The sequence below is a fragment of the Camelus dromedarius genome, chromosome 2 (assembly GCF_036321535.1).
Source record: "Camelus dromedarius isolate mCamDro1 chromosome 2, mCamDro1.pat, whole genome shotgun sequence".
Classification (NCBI taxonomy): domain Eukaryota; kingdom Metazoa; phylum Chordata; class Mammalia; order Artiodactyla; family Camelidae; genus Camelus; species Camelus dromedarius.
In genome coordinates, this window is record NC_087437.1 from 86,339,512 (window position 1) to 86,366,112 (window position 26,601).

Genomic DNA, 26,601 nt, shown 5'->3' on the forward strand with positions numbered 1-26,601 from the left:
AATTCGTTGGTTCTTTAAAGTTTAAGCATGTTCACTGGTCAAAAATGCTTACTTGTGTTATGTTTTATTCTCAGGAAATGGCATGGGAGAGATAAATTCTGAATTACACCATAACTTTTAGGTTGCTTAAAGCTCCAGTGTAAGTTTTTCAAAGATGAGAATTTCAGGAGAGTTAAATAGGAATTTACTAACATCCCACTAATTTTTATTGGTTATAGATCAGGATGAGTGTGATATTGAAGAATTCTAATTTTAAAGCTAAAACAACACTTGTTAATCTTACATTAAAGACCTACAATAGCAGAATGTCAACATTCAAACTCCTATCATTAAGCTTATATGTGGACCACATAACACTAACTCATTATCTATATAGTTCATTAGGACAATCAAGTATTTGTCCGATAATCAGTGTTTTGGAGAAGAGAAAAAGGCAAAAGTGGCTTGCCACTTACTGCTTGTCACCACAGGAATTTGCTAATTCTTTCTTTTTGTAGAAATTGTTACATTTTCATTGAATCTTGGTAGAGTTAAAAATGATGTGTGTGTGTGTCTGTGTGTATTATACATAATCAAAACATATACATGGGGAAATACACTTGTTATATATAGACACTGATAGAGTAGATAAATTAATTCTACAGCTACATCACGTAAAGAATAGTTGTCCCCATAATGCCTTTATTTTTAAAAGTATGGTAGTTTAATTGGATTAAAAATAATTTCTGGTTTACTAATGAGAAAACTGAGATACAGATGGAATATTTTTACTCCCTAAGATTTTAAATTTGAGATCAAATTAGAACTATAAATATTCTGTTTATAATTAATTGTTTAGTCTGTAGAAATACAACTGCTTAGTCCATAGAAATACAGTTCTATTTAAAGAAAAGTTTACAGATCAATTTTAGTTTTGAGAGAGTTATTAGAAATCATCGAGTTTAACTTTTTTAGCAATGAAGAAATTGTTCAGAAATGCTACCTGATTTTCCAGACATGTTTTTATATATCAGTATCTGTATCTATATCTAGCTAGAGAGAGAGATTTAAAATAATACTGTCTATATATTTTGTGTCACTTCCCACTAAAGGCTGTGATGAAGAAAAATAGAAGAAGGATGTCTCCTTTGGCTGTGCTAATTTGGCCCTTTGCAGACTTCCACTTCTGCTTAGGAGCAGACTACCCTTGACATTACTGACTCATATTTTCCTTCTCTTTTTTACTTTCTTCTTTCCTTCTCTAACTATTCTTTTCACTGTTTATCTGCCTTTGTCTTTTCTTAAATTCACTTCATTTCAGAGTCCAAAATGTTGCACTGATGGAGAGATTTTATCAAGCTTAGATTAGAGTTGAGGTTGGTGCTGGAAGAGTTAGAGGCAATATCTGGTATGCAACACCACCACCCTATGCCATATTCTCTTGCCATTAATTCTATCTAGGATCTACAGTCGTGCTTTTCATTTCAGACCTTTTCTGACCACCAGGTTCAATATCCTCTCTAATAGCTAAATGATCTGTATGCACATTTAAGCTTTCAAAATACTATGAGAAAAAAATGTGAGAAGCCTGATAATTCATTTATTAATTAATATTCTTTAGCTTAAGCAACAGTAATGACTCTTGCTAACTAAAGAAGAAAGAAAGGAAGGAAGGGGCAGAAAGAAAGAGAGGGAGAGAGAGGAAAGAAAGAAAGAAAAGAAGGAAGACAGACAATTAAAAAAATAAAAATTAAAAAATAGGATAAAATAAAGGAACAAAAGAAAGAAAAACAAAGAAAGAAAGGAAGGGAAAAAAAAAAAAACGCTGAGTGGATTTCTTGGAAGACTACTTAATGGCATGTTGAATAACCAGGCCTAGGGAAGCCAAGGACTTGGGTGTTTTAGGTGATCTATGTAGTGCGAGCTCATGTGCTCACTATATTAGGAGCTGCCATCAGATGACTCAGTTCTGTCTTCTGGTCTTGTATATCCCTGCTCATGATTGAATTTCTTAGAAAAGAGAACCTGATTATTTTGGCTTAGCTTGTTTGTGGAGTCCTGTGATTGACAGCTCACTAGAATCAGATAGAGTGCCAGAAGGACACAAAGTAATGGATGCTGGGAAGGAAGCAAAGATGTTGATGGAGAATAGGTTCTTGTCTTGCACAGGAAAGAATTCAAGAGCAAGTCATAGTAAAGTGAGAGTAGATTTATTCAGGGAGATATACACTCCATCCACAGAGTGTGAGCTATCTCAGAGGGCAAGAGAGGCGGCCCCAGGGTTGTTAGTTTTTATGGTTTGGGTAATTTCATATGCTAACAAGTGGGAGGATTTTCCCCACTATTTTGGGAAAGGGGTAAGAATTTCCAGGAATTGGGCCCCCGTCCACTTTTTGGCTTGTATGGTCAACCTGGGAACTGTCATGGTGCTGGTAGGTTTGTCATTTCGCATACTAATGTATTACAGTGAACCTATAATAAGGCTCAAGTTCTACTGGAAGTTAAATCTTCTGCCATCTTGAGCCAAGTTGGGCCTAGTTGGTTCTAAATAGTTTATATCCTATCCTCAATTGCTGTGTCATCCTTTTAATGACTATGCCCTGCCCCCTTCCCTCCTGTCTCAGAAAAAAGAGGAATCTACACATTCTAATTATTGGCTGTACAACATACACACATGCCCTGCTTTACATAAACACCATTTGAAAATATTTCAAATATAATGCAGAGACTTCTAATATAATGCAAATAACTAATGTTCAGTAGAAAGGACGTCCTCCTCAATAAATTCCACTCAACACACTGGGAGAGGAAGGCTCAAGGCTACTGTTTCCTAGGGTGGTACCATCGGGTGATGTCCATGCCTCCTCTAATTCTGTCACAATCCTATGTCAATGTGCTATGTTTTATGGATGAAATGATACGTCGTAGTAACCCAAAACATCCTCTATGTCAAAAATAATTTTAAAAAGACAAGCAAAGGAATACAGTTACTGGCGTTAGAGCTTGCCTGTCTCTCTTGGTTTGAAGCCAGAGCTGGTATTTATGACTTCCTCCTTCACTACTCAGTTCATATGCCTCTTGCTTTTAGGCAGTTCCTCATGTTTGATTTTTTTTGACATTTTTTTTATTGAGTTACAGTCATTTTACAATCTTGTGTCAAATTCCAGTGTAGAGCACAATTTTTCAGTCATATATGAACATACCTATATTCATTGTCACATTATTTTTCGCTGTGAGCTACCACAAGATCTTGTATATATTTCCCTGTGCTATACAGTATAATCTTGTTTATCTATTCTACATATGCCTGTCAGTGTCTAACTCATGTTTGATTTTTTGTCTGCTCAATGAGATGAACCATATCCTTATTCAGGAAGAATCTGAGCCCTGCCTGTGGATAGTTGCATCCATCTCTCTTCCTTTACAATTTCTACTGTGTATAGTAGTCATCCTGGAGAAGCAGCACTTCTTCTGACCCTGATGTGTATGTGGCAGCAGCACTATTTTGTGTAAATTATTGTCATTCTAGCATAACTCTTTCCTTTTTTTCCTACAAGAATAAAGAACTTCAAGTGGCCATATAGCAGTCTCAGCTTCAGATTAAGTGGGAAGTATGTTAGGTTTCACAGTGAATGCATTTCTTCCTGGGGTCCCAGTTTCTGGATGAGCAGAACCTAGTTGTAAAGAAAGAAAGCAAAAAAATTGAGAATAGATCGTTGAATTCGTTTCTCAGGGCTGCCATAACAAAGTACCACAAATGGAGCGGCTTAAATAGCTGAACTCATTGTCCCACAGTTCTGGAGACCAGAGATCTGAGATCAAGGTGTCAGCAGAGCTGATTCCTTCTGAGGACTGTTCCACGCCTCCCTCTTAGCTTCTGGTAGCCTCAAACATTCTTTGGCTTCTAGATGGCATTCTCCCTATGTCTTCACATTATCTTTCCTCTATATATGTTTATCTCTGTTCCAAATTTTTCCTTTTCATAAGGATACCAGTCATATTGGAGTAGGGCTCACTCTTAATCTGACCATCTGCAAAGCCCCTATTTCCAAAAAAAGTCATGGTCACAGGGTCTGGGGGATTAGGACTGCACCATTTTTATAGCAGACACAATTCCACTTGGTCACTAACCATCAAATCATGACAAGTACTTCTTCCCTTTCTACTTTCATTCCTGACCTGTGGATTTTGGCTCTAGGAGAAAAAAGCACTGTATATTAATGATTGCTTATTCAGAAAATGTACCTCTTTTTTTAGCCATATTTTGGAAGATAGAATTGTGTGCCAAAAGGCAGTAACTGAGCCTTCAATAGTTGGTCAGTTCATAATTCCATAAGGCTAGCTCTTTCCAGGTATTAGAGTACACAATAAAACCAGTGAAAACCGTAAGAATCATCCCATTGACTTATTTCCTTAATTGTGGAGTTAATTTCTTATTTAGAGGTAAAGCTGTATTGCTTAGCATGAAGCACTGAATGAGTCTGTCAGTAGTGGTGCTGATGGAAAAGCTAAATCCAAATAAAGAATAAATGTCTCTACCTCTGAGTACAAATTGCTGCTTTTTTTTCTGTGAAAAAAGTGCCCTAACTTATCAGCCATTCACCAGGTAGCTGATTGGATTTAGTAATCTGCCCAGTTTCCAACAGCTAAATAAGCAGCAATTCTGCTAACAGATTTGGTGTTTTTCTTAGTAGGGGGACATTTGTGAGGGAAAATCTGTGAGGGTGAATCTACATGTAGCCTCTATCCCTGCGACCATAGCTACTTTTTAATGACTATTGAACAGATATTAGACCGGGTGACGCATAGCGGCAGCCTGAGGGCCATATGTGCCGACAGACTTGTGTGTTCACCCTCATGGCAACTTAAAAATCAGAAAATTTCATCTAAAAATTTGGTTTCATGACTTCTCTTGGAAAACAAAGGAAGATCTGGCAACACTGGGTGCACATTTCAACATAGCGCAGTTTAGCTAGAGCTGATTCCGAGCTACCTTCTTTTTTTTTTTTTTTTAACATTTTTATTTATTAAGTTATAGTCAGTTTACAATGTTGTGTCAATTTCCAGTGTAGAGCACAGTTTTTCAGTTATACATGAGCATACATATATTCATTTCCACATTCTTTTTCACTTTGAGCTACCACAAGATCTTGTCTATATTTCCCTGTGCTATACAGTATAATCTTGTTTATCTATTCTACATATGCCTGTCAGTATCACAAATTTCAAACTCCCAGTCTGTCCCTTTCCACCCCCCTCCCCCCAGAGCTACCTTCTTTAGATAGACTGTTCCCTCTTCAGTTTGCCATAATTCTGAGCATCCATCATTGTGTCACCAAGCCTCTTCCCTTGTTTATGGCACCTATCTAGCGCTTGAAGATTTTTGAGTTCATGAGCCTTGCACTAGATTACCTTGAGAAGAAACACAGCTGACAGTCCTTAAGTGGACCATTCTGTCCCCACTTACGTTTAAGAACCTCTCTGGTATGGGGCTATCTGTGAACATTTACTTGGAACAGAAGTATTCTCAGCTCTGGGCATTTCTTGCTCAAACATCCGTGTTTTTAGGCCTAAGATCTAACTCTTCACAGGTCTCTGAACAACCGGACAGACCATTTGTAACCATTGAGAAAGTAGCATAGACCCTGATCTCAGATAATTTCTCATTCTAAGCAAAGTGGACAGTGAGAAATACTGCTTATCTCTCTGCTTGTTGAGAAGGTTTTGCTTCTCCAGTGCTTTTCAGGATCACCCTTGAGAGAGGCTGGAGTTTGTTAATTTCTTCATTTCTGGCTGCAGTTTCATAGCAGGCCTACCTCTGGTTCATGCTGGCACATCACACTGGAGCATCTTTTCATTTTCATCTTTGGGGTCACAGGCCTTTCCACGTGAGTCCATAAAAGGAACCTGAAGGAGAGAAAGAAGTCAGGAGAGCGAGCAGCCCGCACAGGCCACTCAGTGGTGCTTGGGGCTCATTCCATTCATACCATTTGAACATTTCACCACTGAACTGCTGTCACAACTAAATTTATGGCTAGAAGGAAAACACAGCATCTAGCTCATGATGAGCTGTTCAAATCATGAAGTGTCCTGCAGTTAGATCTTCAGGCCCCATGAAAGCCTGAAGGATATCAGGAACAGTCTCTCAAAGGGAAAATAATTGCTGAAGGAAATGTGAACTCCTCCCAACTCATAGGGATCTCTACTAAAATCCTTCTTTTGGGACTTGCTACAGTCTCTCAAGAGTACCCTGCCATCTGTAGACCACTGGAACCCAACTGGATCTGATGGGTCATTGGTTAGGCTGCATGACAGACTGCTTGTGAATTTTGAACTAACCAGAGGGCATTCTCTTATTTTGGTTCCCACCTACATTTGGCAGCTTTTGGACTCATACTGTAAAAAGATCAGAGCAGAACATCTAAAGATGAAGTATACCCCCAGAATGCAAGGTGCATCAAAATCTGTCCTTCCATCTTAGTGACAGACACCCAGGTTTGATAGCAACATCTCTCACTTGGGCAGGAATATTCCAATGTGACCAAATTGTTGCTGAAAATAGCTCAGTGCTCTCAGGCCTGGGAAAGGAATCGGTTTGAAGACTGAGTCTGATTGGGCCTATAGTTAGGTACTTTCAGGACAGAATTCCATTTATCAACTGAGCCTCATAAACCTCAGTTCTAAACTGCATACCTTACTCTTAGGTGTTTTGCCTCCTCAATGCCAGTATCTAATAATGACTCCAGTTTTGGGAATCATTTTCTTTAGTGCAGTTACCCGTTGCATTTATTTTGCTTTGAAGAAGAAAACTAGGAGAAAAGTTTACGGATGCTTCTTCAAGGGCATCCCCCCTCTCCTTCATTCACGAGGTCCTGGATCCATCCACTGACTCAAGATTGGCCTTTAGGAAGAGATGGTGATTTCTTTACATTGAGACTCTGCAACCTCGATTTGCTAACCCATAGAGTTTGGGGGTGAAAACCTCAGTGAAGAATTTTGTGGGTTGTCTTTCTTTCTCATTCTTGGAAGATCTTTGCGTGTTAACCCTTTCTCCAAGATTTGATCACTGTGCTCTCTCTGACTTTGATTCAGGTCAGTCTGGGCTGCTACCTAAGCTCAGTGCCTCAGATTACCCCCATTCTACCTGACATCTGAGAGCCCACTTCCATTGCAGGCCCTCCCAGCAGGGTTTCTGATTTTACAATGCTTTTTAAAATTCCAATGATTTCCTCAACTGTCTACTGCTAAAATAATCATGAAAAAAAAATATATATATACATGTATATATGTCTTCTATATCAGTGGGTAGGATGGATAAGTGAGGAGGTGAATAGGTAGGAACCACATGAATGATTCAAGCCAGAATGTCTGTCTTCCAGTCTTTGTGTATTTTTTCTTTTATATTATGCCAAGGAATGTCTAGCTTTGCAGTGTTGTTCGGTATGTGCCAGGGGTTTATCTGGGATGGCATTAGGCAACCTAGCAAACTGTTAGAACTGAAGCTGGTGGCCCTAGCTAACACATGGAATGAAATTAGCAATATTAATACATTCAGCCTGATTCAAAATTATAGATGCCTTTTTGTATCAGTATCCTAATTGTTGTGTAACAAATTACCACAAACTTAGTATCTTACAACAATATAACCTATTATCTCATAGTTTCATAGGTCAGAAGTCCAGGTACAAGTTCAAGGAGCTGCTCAGGGTTCTCACAAGGCTAAAATCAAGGGGTCAATCAGAGCCAAGATCTCAAATGAAGCTAGGAATCCTCTTCCAAACTCACCAAATGTTGGCAGAATTCAATTTCTGGCAGCTGCAGAGCTCAGGCTATTAGCTCCTGAGGGCACCCACCATTCCCACCTGGTGACCCTCTCTACAGCATGGCAGTTTGTATCTAAAAGATAGGAGGAGGCATCTGCTGCTGCTTCTAATCTCTTACTTCTGGTTCTGAAGTCTGAGCCTGGTGGTGTGCAAGGCTCATGATCTGGAGGTTTCCAGATCTTTTCCTCCAAATAACCTTTCCCTGCCCTTCTTCTCAAAAAGGGTCATTCTGTGTCCTCTTTCCTCTGTGATCTTTTCACATGTCAGTCCTCCCATCACCATGCCAGATGATCTGTACAAATTCTTCTCAGACTTTACGGTATTTTATAAGATTCTGTTCCTCTCTCTGTCTTTTTTTTTTTTTTTTTGTATCATGGATCGGTGTGTGATAATGCTTTTGGGATCTTTATATCCCCATTTATATTAAAAGATAATTTAGAAGTTTGTTACTTTCTTGATTGCTATTCTCTTAAATTTGAAATATACTTGGGGCTTCTTTTTTAAAAAATTCTTTTGCTTTATTGGTTGTTTTTCTTAAGGAATAAACTGAAGTTTATCTATCTTATCTATGTGTTTTTTACTTTCATTAGAACCCTCTTAATTTTTAGAATTAATGAAGAAGCAAATTAGCACATTATTGAATATCCTGTTACAGGCATTAGTTTAAATTTTCATAATTTTATGCTAGTTAGGGTAAGATACGCTATGGAGTGATGACACTTTAATCCACAAATCTTCAATTTAATTCCCAGATCACCAAATCTTAGTGGCTTAGCAAAATAAGAGTTTATTTTTTAATCATGTAAAGCCCAATGTGGTTTGTGTAAATCTCTTACATCTTTAGTTATGCCATCTGGAACACATGGCTTCCAATGTTCCCCGCAAGAACGGAGGCGTACTTCTTATTAACTGTCTTAGCACGGAAGTGACAAAACACACTTGCTTTTAACTTAAATAGCCCCAGCCCAAGGAAGCACATGGAATATTTGGTCAGCATTGTTCCTGTTACAGATTTTTTTGTCTAAGGTTAAGATTACTATTTATTCCTTTGAGAGAGGTGCAAATACCTATTACCTATTTAACCTTTGGTAATATATTTTACGGAGCGTGAGGTTCTTTTAACTCTGAATAAAATTTAGAGAGTGGGTATAATTAACTATGCCTGCTAGTAGACCCGCTGGGGACTTAGGATAATGACATTGAGTTGGCTATTAATGTGGTAGGGTGAAAAAAAAGTATGATAACATTGGATCTTGAAATTATTCCTGTGGTGAGAACTGTTATTATTTTAGAAATTGCCTTGAAAAATGGCTTTAGATTTAGAAAGTCAAGTCCTGAGAACGTGGTCTGTAGTTCTGCTAATCAAGTGTAGTCCATGGACCAGCCGCAGCATTGCCCGGGAGTTTATTAGAAATGAAATATCTTTGACCCCACCCCAGACCTACTGATCCAGAATTTGTATTTTAACAAGACCCTCAGGTAACTTCTACACACAGTTAAAGCCCGAGTCATTCTGGTCTATCAGGCCACAGCGCAGAAGATAGAGAAATGATTCTGTAAGAAGTGAACAGAAAGTGGGTGGGGTGGCAGTGGATGGCAGCCAGGGAGAGAGAAGGGGAGAGGATGTCAGAGAAGGGAGCAAAGAGGCTGAGACCCACAGCACGAGAACGCAGCTGTGGGGAAGGTCTCTGGTAAGAAATTATTAGATGTGAGGTGGACAGAGGACCTTAGGAACTGGTGTTTCTAAAACTCAACTTTAAACTGCAAAAGTTGCTTTAATTTTTTAAAGTTGCAGTTTTTTTTTAATGATACAATAATAAATTAACTGTTACTAGCTCTAGCATGGGGAATAACCCTTTTATTTAAGAGGTTTATTTATATTACATTGTTCTAAATACAGAAATTGAATTCTTGAGGCTTGAGAGGAAGTGAAATAAGGATAATTCATCTAGGTAGATTCTGAGTGAGGTTATAGGAACCAGCTTTCACTGGATCTGGGACGTTACCATCATTAACATGATCCTTATTAGCCTTCATATCCATTTTTTGGAATGGACTTTAAAAGGACATATTCAAGAACACTGGCTTTAAAATATTCATAAAATAGTAAAATTTTAACTTCCTGCAATTATATGTTACTTTTGTATCTTTCAAAATAGCATATTTGGCATTTTGTCCTTGAATCTCACAGCTATTCTGTGATGCACCTTCCTGACTTTAGGGAAATGTTAGCTTTGCTCTGCTTCTGTGTAAAGTTATTACCCACTCTCTTTCTCTTTCTATTATCATTTGATTTTTTTTTTTTCTAGTGGAGTACTGGGGATTGAACCAACTCTACCACTGAGCTGTTACCCTCCCCCCTATTCTCATTTGATCTTCTTGAAGAAATAGTTTATTCTAGGGGTCTCTATTTCCTCTCTTTTCACTCTCCCACTGGTATTAGTGTCTGAGAATTTTAATGGTGATCCTATTATTAAACTGACTGGATACATTTTAACTCTCATCCTAAATAATAGTAATTATTATTAATAACTTCTCTGCAACATTTGATACTGTTGAAGCATCTTTTTTTTTTTAAGTGAATATAGTTGATTTACAATGTTGTGTTAGTTTCTGGTGTATAGTATAGTGACTCAGTTACATGTATATATGTATATGTTCGTTTTCAGATTCTTTTCCATGATAGGTTATTACAAGATATTGAATATAGTTTCCTGCACTATACAATAGGACCTTGGGTATCTGTTAATCCCAAACTACTAATTTATCCCTCCCCCACCTTTCCCCTTTGGTAACCATAAGTTTGTTTTCTATGTCTGTGAGTCTCTTTCTGTATTGTAAATAAATTCGTTTGTATCATTCTTTTAGATTCCACATATAAGTGATATATGGTATTTGTCTTTCTCTGTCTGACTTACTTCATTTAATATGATAATCTCTAGGTCAATCCATGTTGCTGCAAATGGCATTATTTCATTTTTTCTTGGCAGAGTAATATTCCTGTGTGTGTGTGTGTGTGTGTGTGTGTGTGTGTGTGTGCGCGCGCGCGCGCACGCGTGCACATATGACCATCTTCTTTATCTATTCCTCTGTTGATGGACACTACATTGCTTCAGTGTCTTAGCTATTGTAAATAGTACTGCTGTGAAAATTGGTATGCATGTATCTTTTCAAATCAGAGTTTTCATCTTTTCTGGATGTGCCCAGGAGTGGGATTGCTGGATCATGTGGTAACTGTTTTTAGTTTGTTAAGGACCCTCTATACTTTTCTCCATAGTAGCTGCACCAATTTGCATTCCCACTAACAGTAAGGAAGGGTTCCCTTCACAACTTCTTTAGCATTTATTATTTGTAGACTTTTTGATGATGGTCATTCTGACTGGTGTGATGGAAACTTAACCTTTTGAAATTGACCTCCTTTCATGTCTATAAGCATGTCTTCAAATTTTCTTTCTCTACATACGTATTACTAATTCTGCTTTTACTGTTTTGATGATCTCTGATTGTCCTTAAATGTTAGAGAGTCCCAGGGTTCCATTTTGACCTTCTCGCCTCATTGGACATCATTCTCCAGTTTAAACTACTAGCTGTATCCTACTGTCTCACTAACATTGTTAAACCATTCAAATAATCCATGCTTGATATAATCTAATTTTTGAAAACAGATATGTGCTAAAAAAAAATGCATTCATAGTTTTACTAGCCAGAAACCAGTGTAACATTTTGTTTTATATTCTTCTAAGCTCCTTTGTCTGTATCCATACATTCTTGGAAATTAAAATATATAAATACAGAATGGAGCTGTGCTCTACATATTACTTATGACTTGATATTTCACCTAAATATGATGATTTTTTCATATCAATAAATTAAAATATATGTCATACTTTAAAATAGATTCATAATTTTCCATCATGTAGTCATAATATTTAACCAAAACCGTATTTTTGACACTTACATTTTTTCCAATATCTTGCCTATATCCATAATACTGTGATGAATATATTCATATATACTTCTTTACATATGTCCATGTTCATTTCCTCAGGTTAATTTCCTAGAAATAGAATTGTTAGCTGAATATCCAAAGAGTGTGCCTCTTATGGAGATTTTAAAGACACATTGTGAGATTTGTCCCTGGAAATCTGCTTATAAAAGTAGACATTTTAAGAGTGCCTAATTGCTTTCATCTTTGCCAGCATTGGCTACTAACTTCTTTTTAAATCTTTGTCAATGCAATAGGGATAAAAAAGAGCTGACAATTTTGGCATGGGGGGGAGTAGTCCATTCTATTTTTCAGTTAATACATTAATTTTTTTCCTTTAAAATCATATTTTAGTTCTCTACTTCTCCTTTTTCATAGCAGCCTACTTTTGTTTTATGGATGCCTGATCTTCTCAATTTATTTAGGATATTAGTTACAAATTTTTTAAAGTTATCTTCTGTATCTTCAATTACCACTATTTTGTTTGGGATCTGTATGTTCCTCTTTCATACTATTAATTTTATATGAATATCTGGTGATCTTTGGCTGTTGTTTCATATTTTTTGAAGACAGCTCCAAGTTGATTAGATAGGCTAGGTGTATGGCATAGGATTCCTCTGTGGTTGTTTAGGTCTGCTTTTCTAATAGTATGGTCCTTTGGGGAAACTCATTAATTCCATGTAAGTAAGTAGGCAGTTGTGTCAATAGCCAGGCTTCTCTTTAGGAGCCTGTGTGGGAACTGGGGGAGGGCAGATTGTCAAGGTAAGGGCATTACTTATAGAAAATAAGTCTTTCTAGTTGCTTTACCCACTTTCTCCTAAATTGTAACTGGGACAAGGTTGGAGTGACTGGAATTTCTGCTCTTTGTCATCTTAATGACACACATGGATCCGTCCCAAGCAGTATCTCCCTAGTTTTCAGGTTTTATTTTAAAGACTAAAATCATTGCCTCTTCTGTAAGTGGAAGGAGAGAGAGACTCCAATTGCTTTGTGATTCTAATGGAGTTGTACCATTAATCTGATGGCCATTCTTACTATCAATTGATTCTAGAGCTTCTCTGCTGCTAGGTATTTTAAACTTGTGTCATGCTATGTCTAAATTTGCTTTTTATTCACTCATTTTATTTGGCACTCAGTAGACTCTGTTTACATGAAGACTAGTCTTTCTCATCAGCTCTGAAAATTTTTCTACTTTTATGATAATTTCTTTCCTCCACATCTTGTTTTCTTTCTAGAACTCCTCCAGAAATGATCCTTTATGACTTTGACTTGTTTCTGAATTTTGCTCTGTATTCCAGGAGATTTCTTTAACTTTTTCTTTCAACCTTTTATTATTGAAAATCATATTGTAAATTTCTTGAAGTATTTTTTTTTCTTTGGTTTAACTTTCATCCCCTTCTTTCATGGATGTATTATCTTAAGGCACTATGAAGATACTCATTGGGCTATAAAACGTTTCTTAAAGTTATCTTCTCTGAATTACTTTTTTTTTCCCCTTTGTCAGTTTTCTTTTTCATGCTGCTGGTAGCTGTTAATTTTTTCCTCCATATTTCTCATGATTCTTGGTTGCCTCTTCATATTTAAGCAACAATATCAGGTTGGTTTTAGTAGATTTGTGTGGGTTTCTTCTGCTGTTATAGGTATCGATCTGGTTTCCTGCTAGTCTTTCTTCTAAATGGAAGAGTTAGCAGGTAGCTCCATGTACACTCATTAGTTGATTCATTTATATAATATGTTTGTTGGGCCCACTATGAGTGTTCTGCTTCATGTACTTTGGGATGTACTGGGAAACCAGGGACCTGGAAAACCAGTACTGTGCATCATCGCTGGACTTTCAAATTAATCCTCCTGGTCCTAGTTGCCTTTCTCCCACTCTCCTGCTAATGCTGTATTGCAGTCTTTCTGAGACCTCTTATTTCCAAACAGCAAAAAGGTCCTTATTTGCCTTGTACTTCTGTGTATGCATTTTGGATCAAGGCTTTCTTGCCTTTGTTTTATTCATCAACAGGTTTTCATCACTTTTCCAGCCTGGAGAATTTGTTAAAATCACTTCTCTTAACAATGACCTTTTCCATTCTCTCAACTGTTGTTATCCTTTTTAAAAAATTTTTTTTTCTTCTCATCACTTTTATACCATCTTGGAGAGAGATTAGATAAATGCTATCTGACAGCATCAGCATAAACGCCACTTTCCATGTCTTTAAAGAGCAACTAGCAACAGTCACTAGCTTCCTTGCCTTATGTATTAGTCTGTTTGCCCTGCTCTAACAAAACGCCACAGACTACATGGCTTAAACCAGAAAAATTTGTTTTTTTCACGGTTCCGGCGGCTGGAGTGTCCAAGATCAAGATTCTGGCCAATTCAGGTTCTAGTCACGGCTCCCCTCCTGGCTGGCAGATCTTGCTTTCTTGCTGTGTCTTCACCTGACCTTCCCTTGGTTCATATGTACGTGCAGGGAGAGAAAGAGAATAACCTCTCTAGTATCTCTTCTTATAAGGACACTAATCCTATGGGATCAGGGTCCCACCCTTATGACCTCATTCAACCTTAGTTATTTTCTTAGAGGCCCCATCTCCAAAAACAGCCCCACTGTGGATTACTGCTTCAGCATATGAATTTGCTGGGAGCGGGGGAGGGTGCAGAACAAACATTCAGTCCGTAATTCCTCATCAAATAGAATATAAATGTTTAATTTTTTTCTGCTATGATGGAAGGGGAGAGGTAGTTTTTTTCCCCCCCTATTCTTTTTTTAAATTGAAATACAGTTAATTTACAATATTGTGTTAGTTTCAGGTGTACAGCATAATGATTTGGTTTTTTTGCAGATTATATTCCATTATGGGTTATTATAAGATATTGGGTATAATTCCTTGTGCTATTCAGTTGCTTATCTATTTTATGTATACTAGTTTGTATCTGTTAATTCCATACTCCTAATTTGTCCTCCCACCCACTTTGGTAACCATAAGTTTGTTTTCTATGTCTGTAAATCTGTTTCTGTCTTGTACATAGATTCATTTGTATCCTTTTTTAGATTCCACTTGTAAGTGATATCATATAGTATTTGTCTTTCTCTGTCTGACATTCTCTAGGTTCATCCATGTTGCTGCCGATTGCAATATTTCATTCTTTTTGTGGCTGCATAATATTCCATTGTGGATATATACCACATCTTCTTAATCCAGTCACCTATTAATGGGCACTTGGGCTGCTTCCATGTTATGGCTATTGTAAATAGTGCTGCTATGAACATTGGGGTGAATGTATCTTTTTGAATTAGAGTTTTCATTTTTTTTCTTGATATACACTCAGGAATAGAATTGCTGGATCATATGGTAGCTCTATTTTCAGGTTTTTTTTTTTTTTTTTAATGAACCTCCATACTGTTTTCCATAGTGGTAGAAACAATTTACATTCCCACCAACAGTGTAAAAGAGTTTCCTTTGGGGAGAGTTATGTTTTTTTGTTTGTTTGTTTGTTTACTTTGTTTTTACCTTTTTTTTTTAAGTTGGCCTGAGTTTCTGTGTACTAAATGCACCTTTCCTTATTACCTGTTTTATTTTCCTTCTTTTCCTTGACTCCTTATCTCAATTATTTTCCCTCCTTTTCTTAATAAGTTAGTATTTTACTCCTTTGTTATTTAGACTGTGTCTTATATCCTTTCAGAAAGTCAACAGGGAGTTCTGAAAAGCTGGTAGGAATTGTATTGAACTATAAATACCTACTTGATGCTTTACCAATATTTCAAATAATCTCATTTCCACCTTAGCACTTAGAAATAATAATATCCTATGGACCTGGGGATGGTCATTCTAAGTGAAGTAAGCCAGGAAGAGAAAGGAAAATACCATATGATATCACTCATATGTGGAATTTGGGGGAAAAAGAAAAAAGGACACTAATGAACTCATCTACAAAACAGAAACAGAATTGCAGTCATAGTAAACAATCTTATGGTTACCTGGGGGGAAGGGGGTAAGAAGGGATAAATTTGAGAGTTTTAAGATTTGCAAATGTTGGGGGTAGGAGATAGAGCTCAGTGGGAGAGCACGTGCTTGGTGTGCATGAGGTCTTGGGTTTAATCCCCAGTACCTCTGTTAAGGAAAAAATTTAAAAATCAACACAAGATTTGCAAATGTTAACCACTATATATAAAGATAGATAAAAAACAGATTTCTTCTGTGTAGCACAGAAGACTATATTCAATACCTTATAACAACCTTTAATGAAAAAGAATATGAAAATGAATATATGTATATATATATACATGACTGGGACATTATGCTGTACACTAGAAATTGACACATAGTAGTTGGCTATACTTCAGTAAAATAATAATGATGATGATGATGATAATAATAATAATAATAATAATAATAATAATAATAATAATAATAATAATAATAATAAGAATCATAAGAATCATAAGAATCAAAAAGGAAGCAAGCCATTGAGAGCTAGTCTTTCTAAGCCTCTAAGCACACTTCAGACTTGCTTATTGGGGAGATCTGGAAGATGTTGCAGGAAGTGGGGAATTGCAGAATTAGGCCAGCTCTCTCATTATTGCCTTTTGCTTTTCCAAACATAAAGACAGACACAGGCCAGTGAACTAATAATATTAATTGATGCCACCCTAACAAAATAGGTCAAATAGAACAAAAACAAAACATATACTGTGCTGTAACCTCTTCGTATGTGACATCAAATCAGATGGTGTTTTGGTGTCCTAAAGTGTAGGAGATTAAAAACAAAGCAAACTGATTATGTGATGATCCCGCTGCACATTCTAAAAAGAGACCTCCCACTGTAGCCTCAGAAAGTATAGCAGTGTAGTGGTCTAGAGAAGAAAAGAGAGGGCTATAGAAAATTCATCTTCATACCTTGACAAAATCTGAACCCTGAGTTCCTTCAAATGGGGTACCTTGATTTATCACTTTACCAAAAGCAAGCAAATGAAATAACAGAAGTAGTTTTTAGTGTTTTGCTTTTTGTTTTTGTTTTTGTTTCTGAATAATAAGCTGCTTGTTCTTTCTTTTGGATAGAAGTATTTGTTATTTTGGAAGGAATAGCTAAAATGTGCTGCTTTCTCTGTCTATGGCTAAAGCAAAGGTTTAATGTTGGGGAGGATTGGCAGTGATTTACTCTTTTTTTTTTCCCCTTAGACTAGGGGCTGTAAATTAGTTACAATTAAATCTTCAAGTTAGGAGAAGTCCATTTCATTTCTGTTGTGGCTAAACAGTTCAGACATTGTTTCCCTACTCATTCATTGATTTGTTCCAGAATGGGGATCAATGGTCACATTTTTTAATGCCACTAGTGGCTTTCCTACTTCTAAATAAATGCCAACCCTTCCCTCGCCCCTTCTAATCAAAAGTTTTAGAACTCACCTTTATATGTGCAACATGTAATTCGCAGATTATTCCCTCTTTTTCTTTCCCAGAGTTAAACACAATCGAGACCTACCTCTTATGATCTTTGATTCTCTTAAATTATTTCTCATCAGCCTATTTATTATTATTATTATTCTCATCAGCCTATTAAGACAGGGGCATAGTTCACCTTTACAGAATACTTTTTTAAAACATGTTTCTAAGTCTTAATATAATAATATGAGAAGAATCAGTTAGTCAACAATGTAGTCCTCAATATAAAACAAAATTTGAAATTTAGAGAAAACCAAGTATATTAGCTCTCTTTTAAAAAAAATAAACTTTTTTTAAAATTGAAGTATAACATACATACAGATATAGCATTTATTTCTGAAGGCTAACATAAGTTTTTATGTTGGTAGTAACTGTGTAGGCTGATGAATGCCTAATTAAAAATCTGTCTTTGGGTTTATCTTAGTCCTTGCAATCTTCCCATTTTAATACCTCTTCTCAACTGTAAATCATCTGTGGTAGAAATATTTATGGTAAAAAATGAAAGGTTTTACACTTAGTTAATAGGAAATTATTTAAAATAAAATTTTTAATATCTGGCCATATGTTTTCTCATCATTATTAACTAAAAGTTTTTCAATATTACATGCAATTCTATTTTTATCAGTCTTTGATTAGGCAGAATATGCCATTTTAACCGTTGGGACATAAGAGTCACAATTATATCATAATGTGTTATCTAACTGTTCTGTTTGTATATTGAATGCTATTTTCCCTGACCTCGTCCCACACTGAGGAAGAAACAAAGATTCAAGCACTCTGCCAAAACAAATGCTAGCCCAAGATTCTCTTTTCAAATATGTTTTTTTAGGGACAGTTTTTCATTCTTGGGATGCCAAATAAGGCCAAAGGAGAATTAAAAAAGAGATAAGCTGTGAGCTTTTGGAAGGAAAAATGTGAGAACCATCTTTGCAAAGGACAAAAGAGTAGAACGGAAGAGGTTCAGAGAATGAACTGTCATAAAGATTGGACCTCCTCCATCAGACTGATCCGTTTTGGACAACCTGCAGATCTGTGGTCCTGAACTTCCTGAATGGAGGGTAGCAAGCTTGGACAACTAAGTGGGAAAGGGGCTTTTAAAATTTTTTATTAACCGTTAACCAAGGTCTAACTCAATTGAATGGTGGGGGAATTTTCCTTTAAGTGGAGTTGATGCTGTCCCCACTATCCTTATTACAGGCACTTAAATGAAGCACCAACAACAGTAATTTACTTTACAATCAAGTTAATGCTAAAAATTAATGCTAAAAAAAAAAAGGTTTCCTCCCACAGAAAATATTAAAGGGAATATATGAAGGCTGTGAAGATAATTTCAAAAAAGAATTATAATTAATGTCTGCACAGTGGTTGTTATTGACCTAATTGTTCAATTTCTATAGTCACTATTTTGAAGAAGGAATGACTCAGATAAGTTTAAAAAAATCAAGCAGATTCAGTCATATTTCTAATCTTGAAAGGCTCATAACTAAACATTATAACATTATAACCTAAAATTTTGAATCTGGATGTAACACTTTTCAAGCAACATAGTTGGGTTTTAGCAAGGACTTTCTTGAAAAACTTTTTAATCTAAAGAAGTGAAACAAATGGTTAGAAACAATGTGGTAATGCAAAAAGAGAAACGATTTTGGGGGCAGGCTTGATTGACTCTTGTCAGTTGTGTGAATTGGTGAAATTAAACTCAACTTCTCTGAGTTTTAGTTTGTTCATGTATAGAATGGAAAAATTACTGTCTACTTAGAACCAGTTGTGAGTAGGATTAATAGGAGATAATGAAAAAACAACATTTACATGCTTATGTGCCATGATTATTATTATGATAATTAATGGAACTTCTTAAACATTCCTGTATGCCAGCAGGGTAGATATTTTTGGGCAGAAAGACTTTGAGCCAGCTGATAAAAACACTTCTAACCATTTGTTTGTCTTACCCTACAGTTCTGTAGTTCTTAGTTTGGATCTGTGATGTCATGTTTATATCTTTTTGACAAGGAATAGTGGACACTTTGGAAAGCACACTCTGTTAGACCGATGGGTTTATTTTATAAAGGACAGTAAGATACCAAACTTGTCCACTACACAACCACGTAATTTCTTTTTCATATTTATTATCAGGTAGCGTGCTTAAAACTACTTCAAGTTAATGAGATAATTGGTGATGTCAGACTCTTGTTGATTGCCCTGCCATTTATCAGTCAGCAATACACTTGGCAGGTAGCATGCTTATAGAATAGCATCCTTTAGACACAGACAGCCTTGATTTAATCTTGATCTTGGGAAGTGATAAAGATGGTGAGAAACAGGTTTAAAAATGTAACTCAAACACTTTAGTTAGTTAATCATCACATTTAAACTCCTGTTTTGGCAAGTAAGAAAAATAAAGTAACATTACCTCATTCACCCTTTAAAGATGTTCAATTATTCAACTAATAATTATAGTGAGTACTGATTAATTAGTCCTTTTGCTTTTCTTTTTCTTCATTCTCTTTTCAACTTTTATTTATCTATTTCTTATTATTTACTGGGTTATAAGAGAAGTAAGAGAAAAATAAATGTAGCTGTTTATATTGCTTGCTTATTTTCTTAGTGAAAAAACCATTTGTGGTTAAAATAAGGATTAAAAAATGTATTTGTAGATTTTACTTGTGATATAAACATTTTTCATTAAAAAGCAATGTTCTACTCACATACTAAAATAATAAAGCCCAAACTTCATAGTCTTCATGATTTTCTTCAAATATAATTGCAGGTAGTAGCTTGGATATCTTTCCAAGCTCTCTTCTATGAATTTATCCACATGATTTTTACATATCTACAAGTGTGGCTGATATGTACAGAATTATGCTATAGGTATGACATCTACAATTTGCAATTTTAATTTAATAATATACCTTGGAGATCTTCAGTGTAAGGGTATCTTTCTCCTTTTTAATAGCTGCATATTATTCCACAGTACAGTTGTATTATATAATTTTTTCATTCCCTTGATAGTTATTTAGGTCATCTCTAATTTTTTGATAATATAAACAATCTTTCAGCAAACATTCTATACATAATTTTCCGGGACACATGAATATCTGTAGGACATACATAGAAGTAGAATTGTTGAAGAGTATATGTACATTTAATTTTCAGATACTACCAAATTACCTTTAGATGTAAACCCATCAGTATATTCCCACCACCATTGTACAAGAATACTTGTTTCCCCTTGTACTTACCAATACTTAATATGTTTAGTCTTTTAAATTTTTGCAAATCTAATAGGCAAAAATCCAATCATTTAAAAAAATTTGTATTGAAGGTCTTTTCATGTGTTTCTTGGCTATTTTAATTTTTTTCTATAGTGATGTTTACATGATTTTGTTTATATTTTATTTTTATTATTTAAATTATTTTGTGTTCAACCATGCACACCTTCCTATATCAATTGGCTTATTATTATATTATTTTTTCTTTAATTTGCAAAAGTTGCTTATATAAATTCTGGATGTAATTTTTTCTATTCTATATGAAGCAAATATTTTCCTCCACTCTGTTGCTTGATGTTGAACTTTGTTCTGTTAATTTTGGTCAACAGCTTAAAATTTTTTATGTAGTCCAAGTTACCAATTTTTTTCTCTTTGCTTTCTGTATCTTATGCTTTGCATAAGGTCTTCTGATTGCCATGGATTTTTATTTCCTTTTGTGTAGATAACCAAATGTTTTAGGCTGAGTGTCTTTCAAATAGCTGATAGGACTGTATTCCTACATTTCTCTGTCTCCGCAGAGATTACACAAGTTTTCCGTTTAAACTGAGAAAGTTTGTTACCCTAGCTTTAAAGATGATGTAGCCATGACTTTTGACAGTCATTTCAGCACGCTGTTTTTTCCAATGTAGTTATAATGAGGTAAACATTAAATTATCATCTGGTATGTTTGACTTCAAGCATACATTTGAATAATTTATGTAGATCGTTAGACAGTGCTGGAGCTGCATACCAAATGCTCTTTGAGTTGTTAACCAAAGTGCTGTGAATCTGCATTTTTCCCTCAATTCAACCCTACTGACTTTAAGTGTCATGCAATTTATGGCAGAACATGGTTTAAATTCTCATTGTTTAATAAAATATTTTAGGTGGAGAAATGAAAGATTTGTCCATGTAAAGTTTTTTTTTTTTTTTTTTTTCAGTTTTGTCAAAGCAACATGCTTCGCAAGTCCTGGTTAGGAAACGCCGTGCAAATTCTATGCTTGAAGAAACGAAAAAGGGTAATCTTGAAAGAGAATGCATTGAAGAGCTGTGCAACAAAGAAGAAGCCAGGGAGGTCTTTGAAAATGACCCTGAAACGGTAAGAATTCATGAAAACTGGTAAGTTAGCTTACCTCAACATACAACTATAGACGGGACGTTTCGACTTGAATCTGTTTTCCCTTGTGTTCCTTTTTAAAGTTAATGATTGTGTATGTCACCTTCTGCACGTAACCACTGAAGCTTTTCAGGGGGAAGTACCTTCAAAGGAAAGTTGACTTGTTAGAGAAACACTATTTGCCAAAAGCAGTGTGCTCTGACCAAACTATAATTCAGTTATGTCTACTGATCGCAAATAGTAGGAACCTCATAGTTTGTAACTACTTTCTCCCAACCAGAATTTTGTAGTATTGGGTGAAGGCAAGGCATCTTGAGTGTGTGTGTGTGAGACTGCATTGTTACCACTAGACTTCATTAAATCTCTCCATTGGCGTTTTCATCCAAGCTTTAGAAAACAGGGTCTCTAACCCAGAGCTTGGTACATAACAGCTACTCAGTGAATGCTTACTGAAGAATTCATTACAGCACAGTGTTCCCTGAGGATATTTTTACTTTATTCCATAAACCCTTGGAAAGTTTTCTGAGCCCACCTTAACTTCATCAATAATCCCTGGGGTTAGAATTTATATTTTCAGTGTATACATTTTTCCAAGTTAGCCTAGAAAAATATAATCCTAAAGACCCCTAAATATCATACAGAAATATGGGAGCCCTAGATCTGATCTTTAGTCCCCTAATTTTCCTAAAGAAGGATGTTCTCTAACATGTCCTGCATGTAGCAGGAATATCAATAGTGCCTCTAAGAGTTAGGGTGAGGGTGCCTTGAGAATTCAAGTTTGATAACTTTCAGGATTACTGCAGATGCTTTTTCCCGAGATAAACTATAGAACTAAAAGGAAATGAGGGAGAAAATGTATACAAAGTACCCCCTTTATCTCTGCCACGGCTCCTGAGACCCTGAGACTAGATGAGAAACAAGTCGGAGCCACTTGTTTCTAGTTAGAGAACGTGTCCAAGACAGTACTAACTTGCATTCTCTGGGACTGCCCTTTAGTCCTCTTACCTCCACCTACTGTAATAGGTTCAAAGGGAATTTTTCCCAAGGTACCCAAAGATTCATTTTTAATACGCTCCAGGATTAAATCAAAATGCTCCTCTTAGTTTTGTTGCTTTCTGTGGATAAGCAATTGACAAGACAAAAATATTTTATTCCACACAATATAACAATGTACTCTTATTGTGTAGGAAACAGATACACACACATATATATACACACACAGTTCTTTTTATTACAGAAATTGAAAACATATCCCTAAGTAGAGAGAACTATATAATAAACCTCAATATATCTGCTTCCCCTTTCAATGAGTAGTAACAGTCTGCCATTCTTCTGCCCGTTCTCTATCCCACGCACTCTAACTTTTGTTTTGTTTTGCTGGAATATGTCAAGGCAAGCCTGAATGCCCAAGATTTCATATTAATGTATCACTCATAAATATTTGGCATGTGTTTCTGACCCTATAGATATGTTCTCATAGCTTAGCCTCTGAACAGCAAATGGGGAGTGAGGCAGAAGACACGTGGAGAGAGGGAAAAGAATGGAGAAAGAAACTCGTTTACATGTTTCCTCCCCTCCACTCTTCTGGCAATGGTGTTATTGACAGACAAGAAAGAGGAGACAGAGAGAGTAAGGAAGAAGTGGGAGAAATGAAAGGAAAGAAAAAGACATTTGTTATTGCTTCTCACTTTCTATCTTCCCCAAACACTCCCTGTCCACATCCCTCATACCCTGGTACACATTCCCCATCACCACCCTATTGCTTCTCCCCACGTTGTCCCTGATATATTCCTTTCCCTATTACATTATCTCCTTTGAACCCATTCATCATTGCTTATCCTCATGGCCTTTGTTCTGCAGATGACAACACTGCTGTCTCAGTTGCTTAGAGGGAGAGCATATCCTTATAAACTAGTAGAAAAGTGTTGTGTAGGTTTATATGTGAGAGGAGGAAGGAGTGAGGGCTTTAACTCTGTCCTGGATGGAGGTATGTTCTGTACTTGAGGCTGTTTGGGGGAGAAACACTGTTTTCTCATGAGAAATTCTTGTGTTATTAATGCTGCACATTGGATCAATTATGGCTTGAGAAGGCTTTTGTGAACCAGCCTGGGGCCCTTACCATCAGAAATCATTTTTAACATTTTTCTCCTTTTGGTAAAGTGCATGCCATAGTCCGAATTACTGATTCACAGACAAATTCTTGATACATAACCAATTTATAAGTAAGGGATTACATGTACACAAGATGCTGAAAGATAAATGTCCACTTAAACTCAAATTGTATTACTGTTATTCAACATTGAATCTGATATGTGTAATCAGCATGATGTGAAATGTACCAAATAGGCATCTAGTAATCATGGAAAAAATGAAAGGATTTACAAAACGGGGGCATTTATGATCACATTCAACATCTTCAAAGGAACCTGTTTTCAGATTAGAAGCTTTTGAAATGTGATTTAATTGATCAATATTGCTTTAAGTCTAAGCATCTTACTGGCTTAATGTTATTAGCTGTCTACTCCAGATAAATATTTTACTAGAGAAAAATGCTCTATTGTAATGTGAAAAAGACTGTTATGTGTAATTTGTTTGCATCTTTAATGCAAAAACATTTTTAAATTAACTTTTAACTCTATAGTGAAATTTAGGTTTGCTAAGATTTTTTTTTCTTTCTTTCTAGGAATATTTTTATCCAAAATATTTAGGTAAGTTCAAAGAATCTCAATTCTGTAATCTTAGAAATGGAAGAAAACTTAACTATGATCGAGTCCAACCCTCCACCCATATGTATTCCATCCAGTACAATTTCATTAGCCTTGGGAATAAGATCTCATTCTATATGCGTTTTCTATCCTTTAATTTAAAGATATATAGACAAATTTGGAATGGTCCTTTTAATTGCTGTATAACATTTTGAATTTTAGTCATTTTCATTCTCTTGTCTTTCTCATAAAAAGTCACTGAGCTGATGCAATGTTATATTTAGGTACCAGAACGTTGTCTGTAAGCACTTGAGTTTTCAAGGGTTATCTTTCAATGAAAGGAAAGATCTCTATACTCTTCAGAGCTTATGACATAAATAATTATTTAAATATTGATGGAAATCATTAACAACTTCCCACTTTGCAACATCATTGTATCATTTCCTGCAATACTCCACCCATGTTTTGGTTTTGGATACAGTTCTGGACGCTCAAGGAATGAGGTAGTATTTCCATACCCAGAGAGATTAGATGATTTCAACTAAATGTCAGTTAAAGATAAAAGTCTTCAGTTTGGTTTAAGCAAATAGAAAAAACATTTTATTAATATTTTTGAGGGGAGACTTGTCAGCATTTCCAAAAAATGAAAGTGGAATTTAATTTGATGAGATTCTCTTAGGTCCAGCCCAAAGAGGTGAAGTCTTCCTCCTCCTTTAGCTCAGAATTTTCCCTATCTGTGCATCTATCTTCCTACCCTACTCACAAGCCAGCCAACATGAGACTCCAAGGCCTGCAGAAGTGAAAAGTAAATCTTCCTTGAAAAAAAAAATAGAAGTGTAATCTGATTCATATTAATAAGTATGCAGCTTAACATTGTTAATATAATTTAGCAAATAACTGTTTCCATTAAACCCTCATTTGTCTTGAAATATGAGGAAACGGAGGGCTTTATTATAGTTTAGGGTGTTACATTTTGTTTATTTTTGTTTTGTTCCTGAATACCCATGCAGAAATTCCAGAGACCATTATTAGATAGAGGAATATTTATACCTTTCCCATTTTCCTAGGGAGCCTTGCACTGAATTGATGGTATGTGCATATATTTACCCTTCAGGACAGTTAACAAGATAAGAACGCAACATCATTGGGTAGAAGACCCTCTCAGAACCAGGTTCTCTTTTTCATAGTTCCTAAAGTGGTTGCTTTTCTGTATTTTGAGTGTCCGTGGTGGTGTGAATCTTGGCTGTCACTTCCTGAGCCAAGGAGACCCAGCTACAATACACTGCCTCTCACTTCACACTTTCATCAACTGCAGGACATTGTTTCTGTAGTATCTCTCTTTAGAATTCCATAGCATGACCTATTTCTGTTCTTGGGCTGCTGGGTGTTTTACAGTTGACTTATTACAATTCTTTTTATTAATTCCAATCCATCCTCTATCCCCTGCAAGATCTTAAAATTATTTAACGTTTAAGAGCTATAGTTTTCCCATTTGTCAAATGGATAGTAACAATTTACCTAATAATTTTCTACCAAGAAATAAAATGAGGTAATGCTTTCAAAGCATTTAGTAAAATATGTCATGCTAATCTCTTAATTTTTCCCATGATTTCTGCTCTAATCCCATTTTCTTTTCTTTCCTTCCCTTCCCTTTTCTAGCTGCTAATAACAGACTTAAGCAGTTTCATTTACGTTTGCAAAGAGGACACCATAAAAACTGTGTAGTGTTATTATTTATATGTCTAGATAGAAAATTCAACAAGTTTTTCTAAAACTTATAGCTGCCATATCTTAAGAGGGCATTGGAATATAGGTATACATCCATAAAAAACATTTCTTCTTTTGTAAAGGTGTACTTTGACTCCTCACTTTCCAAAGCAGAAATAAGAGTTTATACTATTAAAATGAAGAAAAGATAAAATATCAATACTATTTCAGTCTCTCCACTTTAGGTAAGAATTCTAATATTTTATAATTAAAATAGACAATATTTTCCTGTTAAAAATTACAGCTTACATTAAAAATGTAGTATTAATCCTTGTTTCTTAGGTCCATGTAATGTGGGTGTGTTTTTGCAGGCATTAACACTCTGGAAGATAACGTACCTTTGATCACAGAGTACCTTTGGATAAAGATAAATAACCTTTTAATACATTATGTGTTTTGGAGAAGGTAGATAAACTATTTTTCTTTTTCTCTTTCTATTCTTATCAACTTTCTCTCTGTCTCTACTCAACTTTCTCTTTTCTTTGTCTATCTTATTTGGTAGCATGATAGAAAAGTCAAGTCCTAAAAAAAAGGTAGTAGGATGTGGGCTCTA

General features: G+C 35.7%; 1 protein-coding gene across 1 annotated transcript in view; it reads left to right on the forward strand.

Moving 5' to 3' along the window:
• The window catches only part of PROS1 (protein S), a 61,889-nt gene that overhangs the window by 1,123 nt on the left and 34,165 nt on the right, over positions 1 to 26,601 (forward strand). The window contains exons 2-3 of the mRNA XM_010978515.3: positions 21,401 to 21,558; positions 24,260 to 24,284. Of these exons, the coding sequence (XP_010976817.2) occupies positions 21,401 to 21,558; positions 24,260 to 24,284 (183 nt within the window). The remainder of the gene's footprint in view (positions 1 to 21,400; positions 21,559 to 24,259; positions 24,285 to 26,601) is intronic.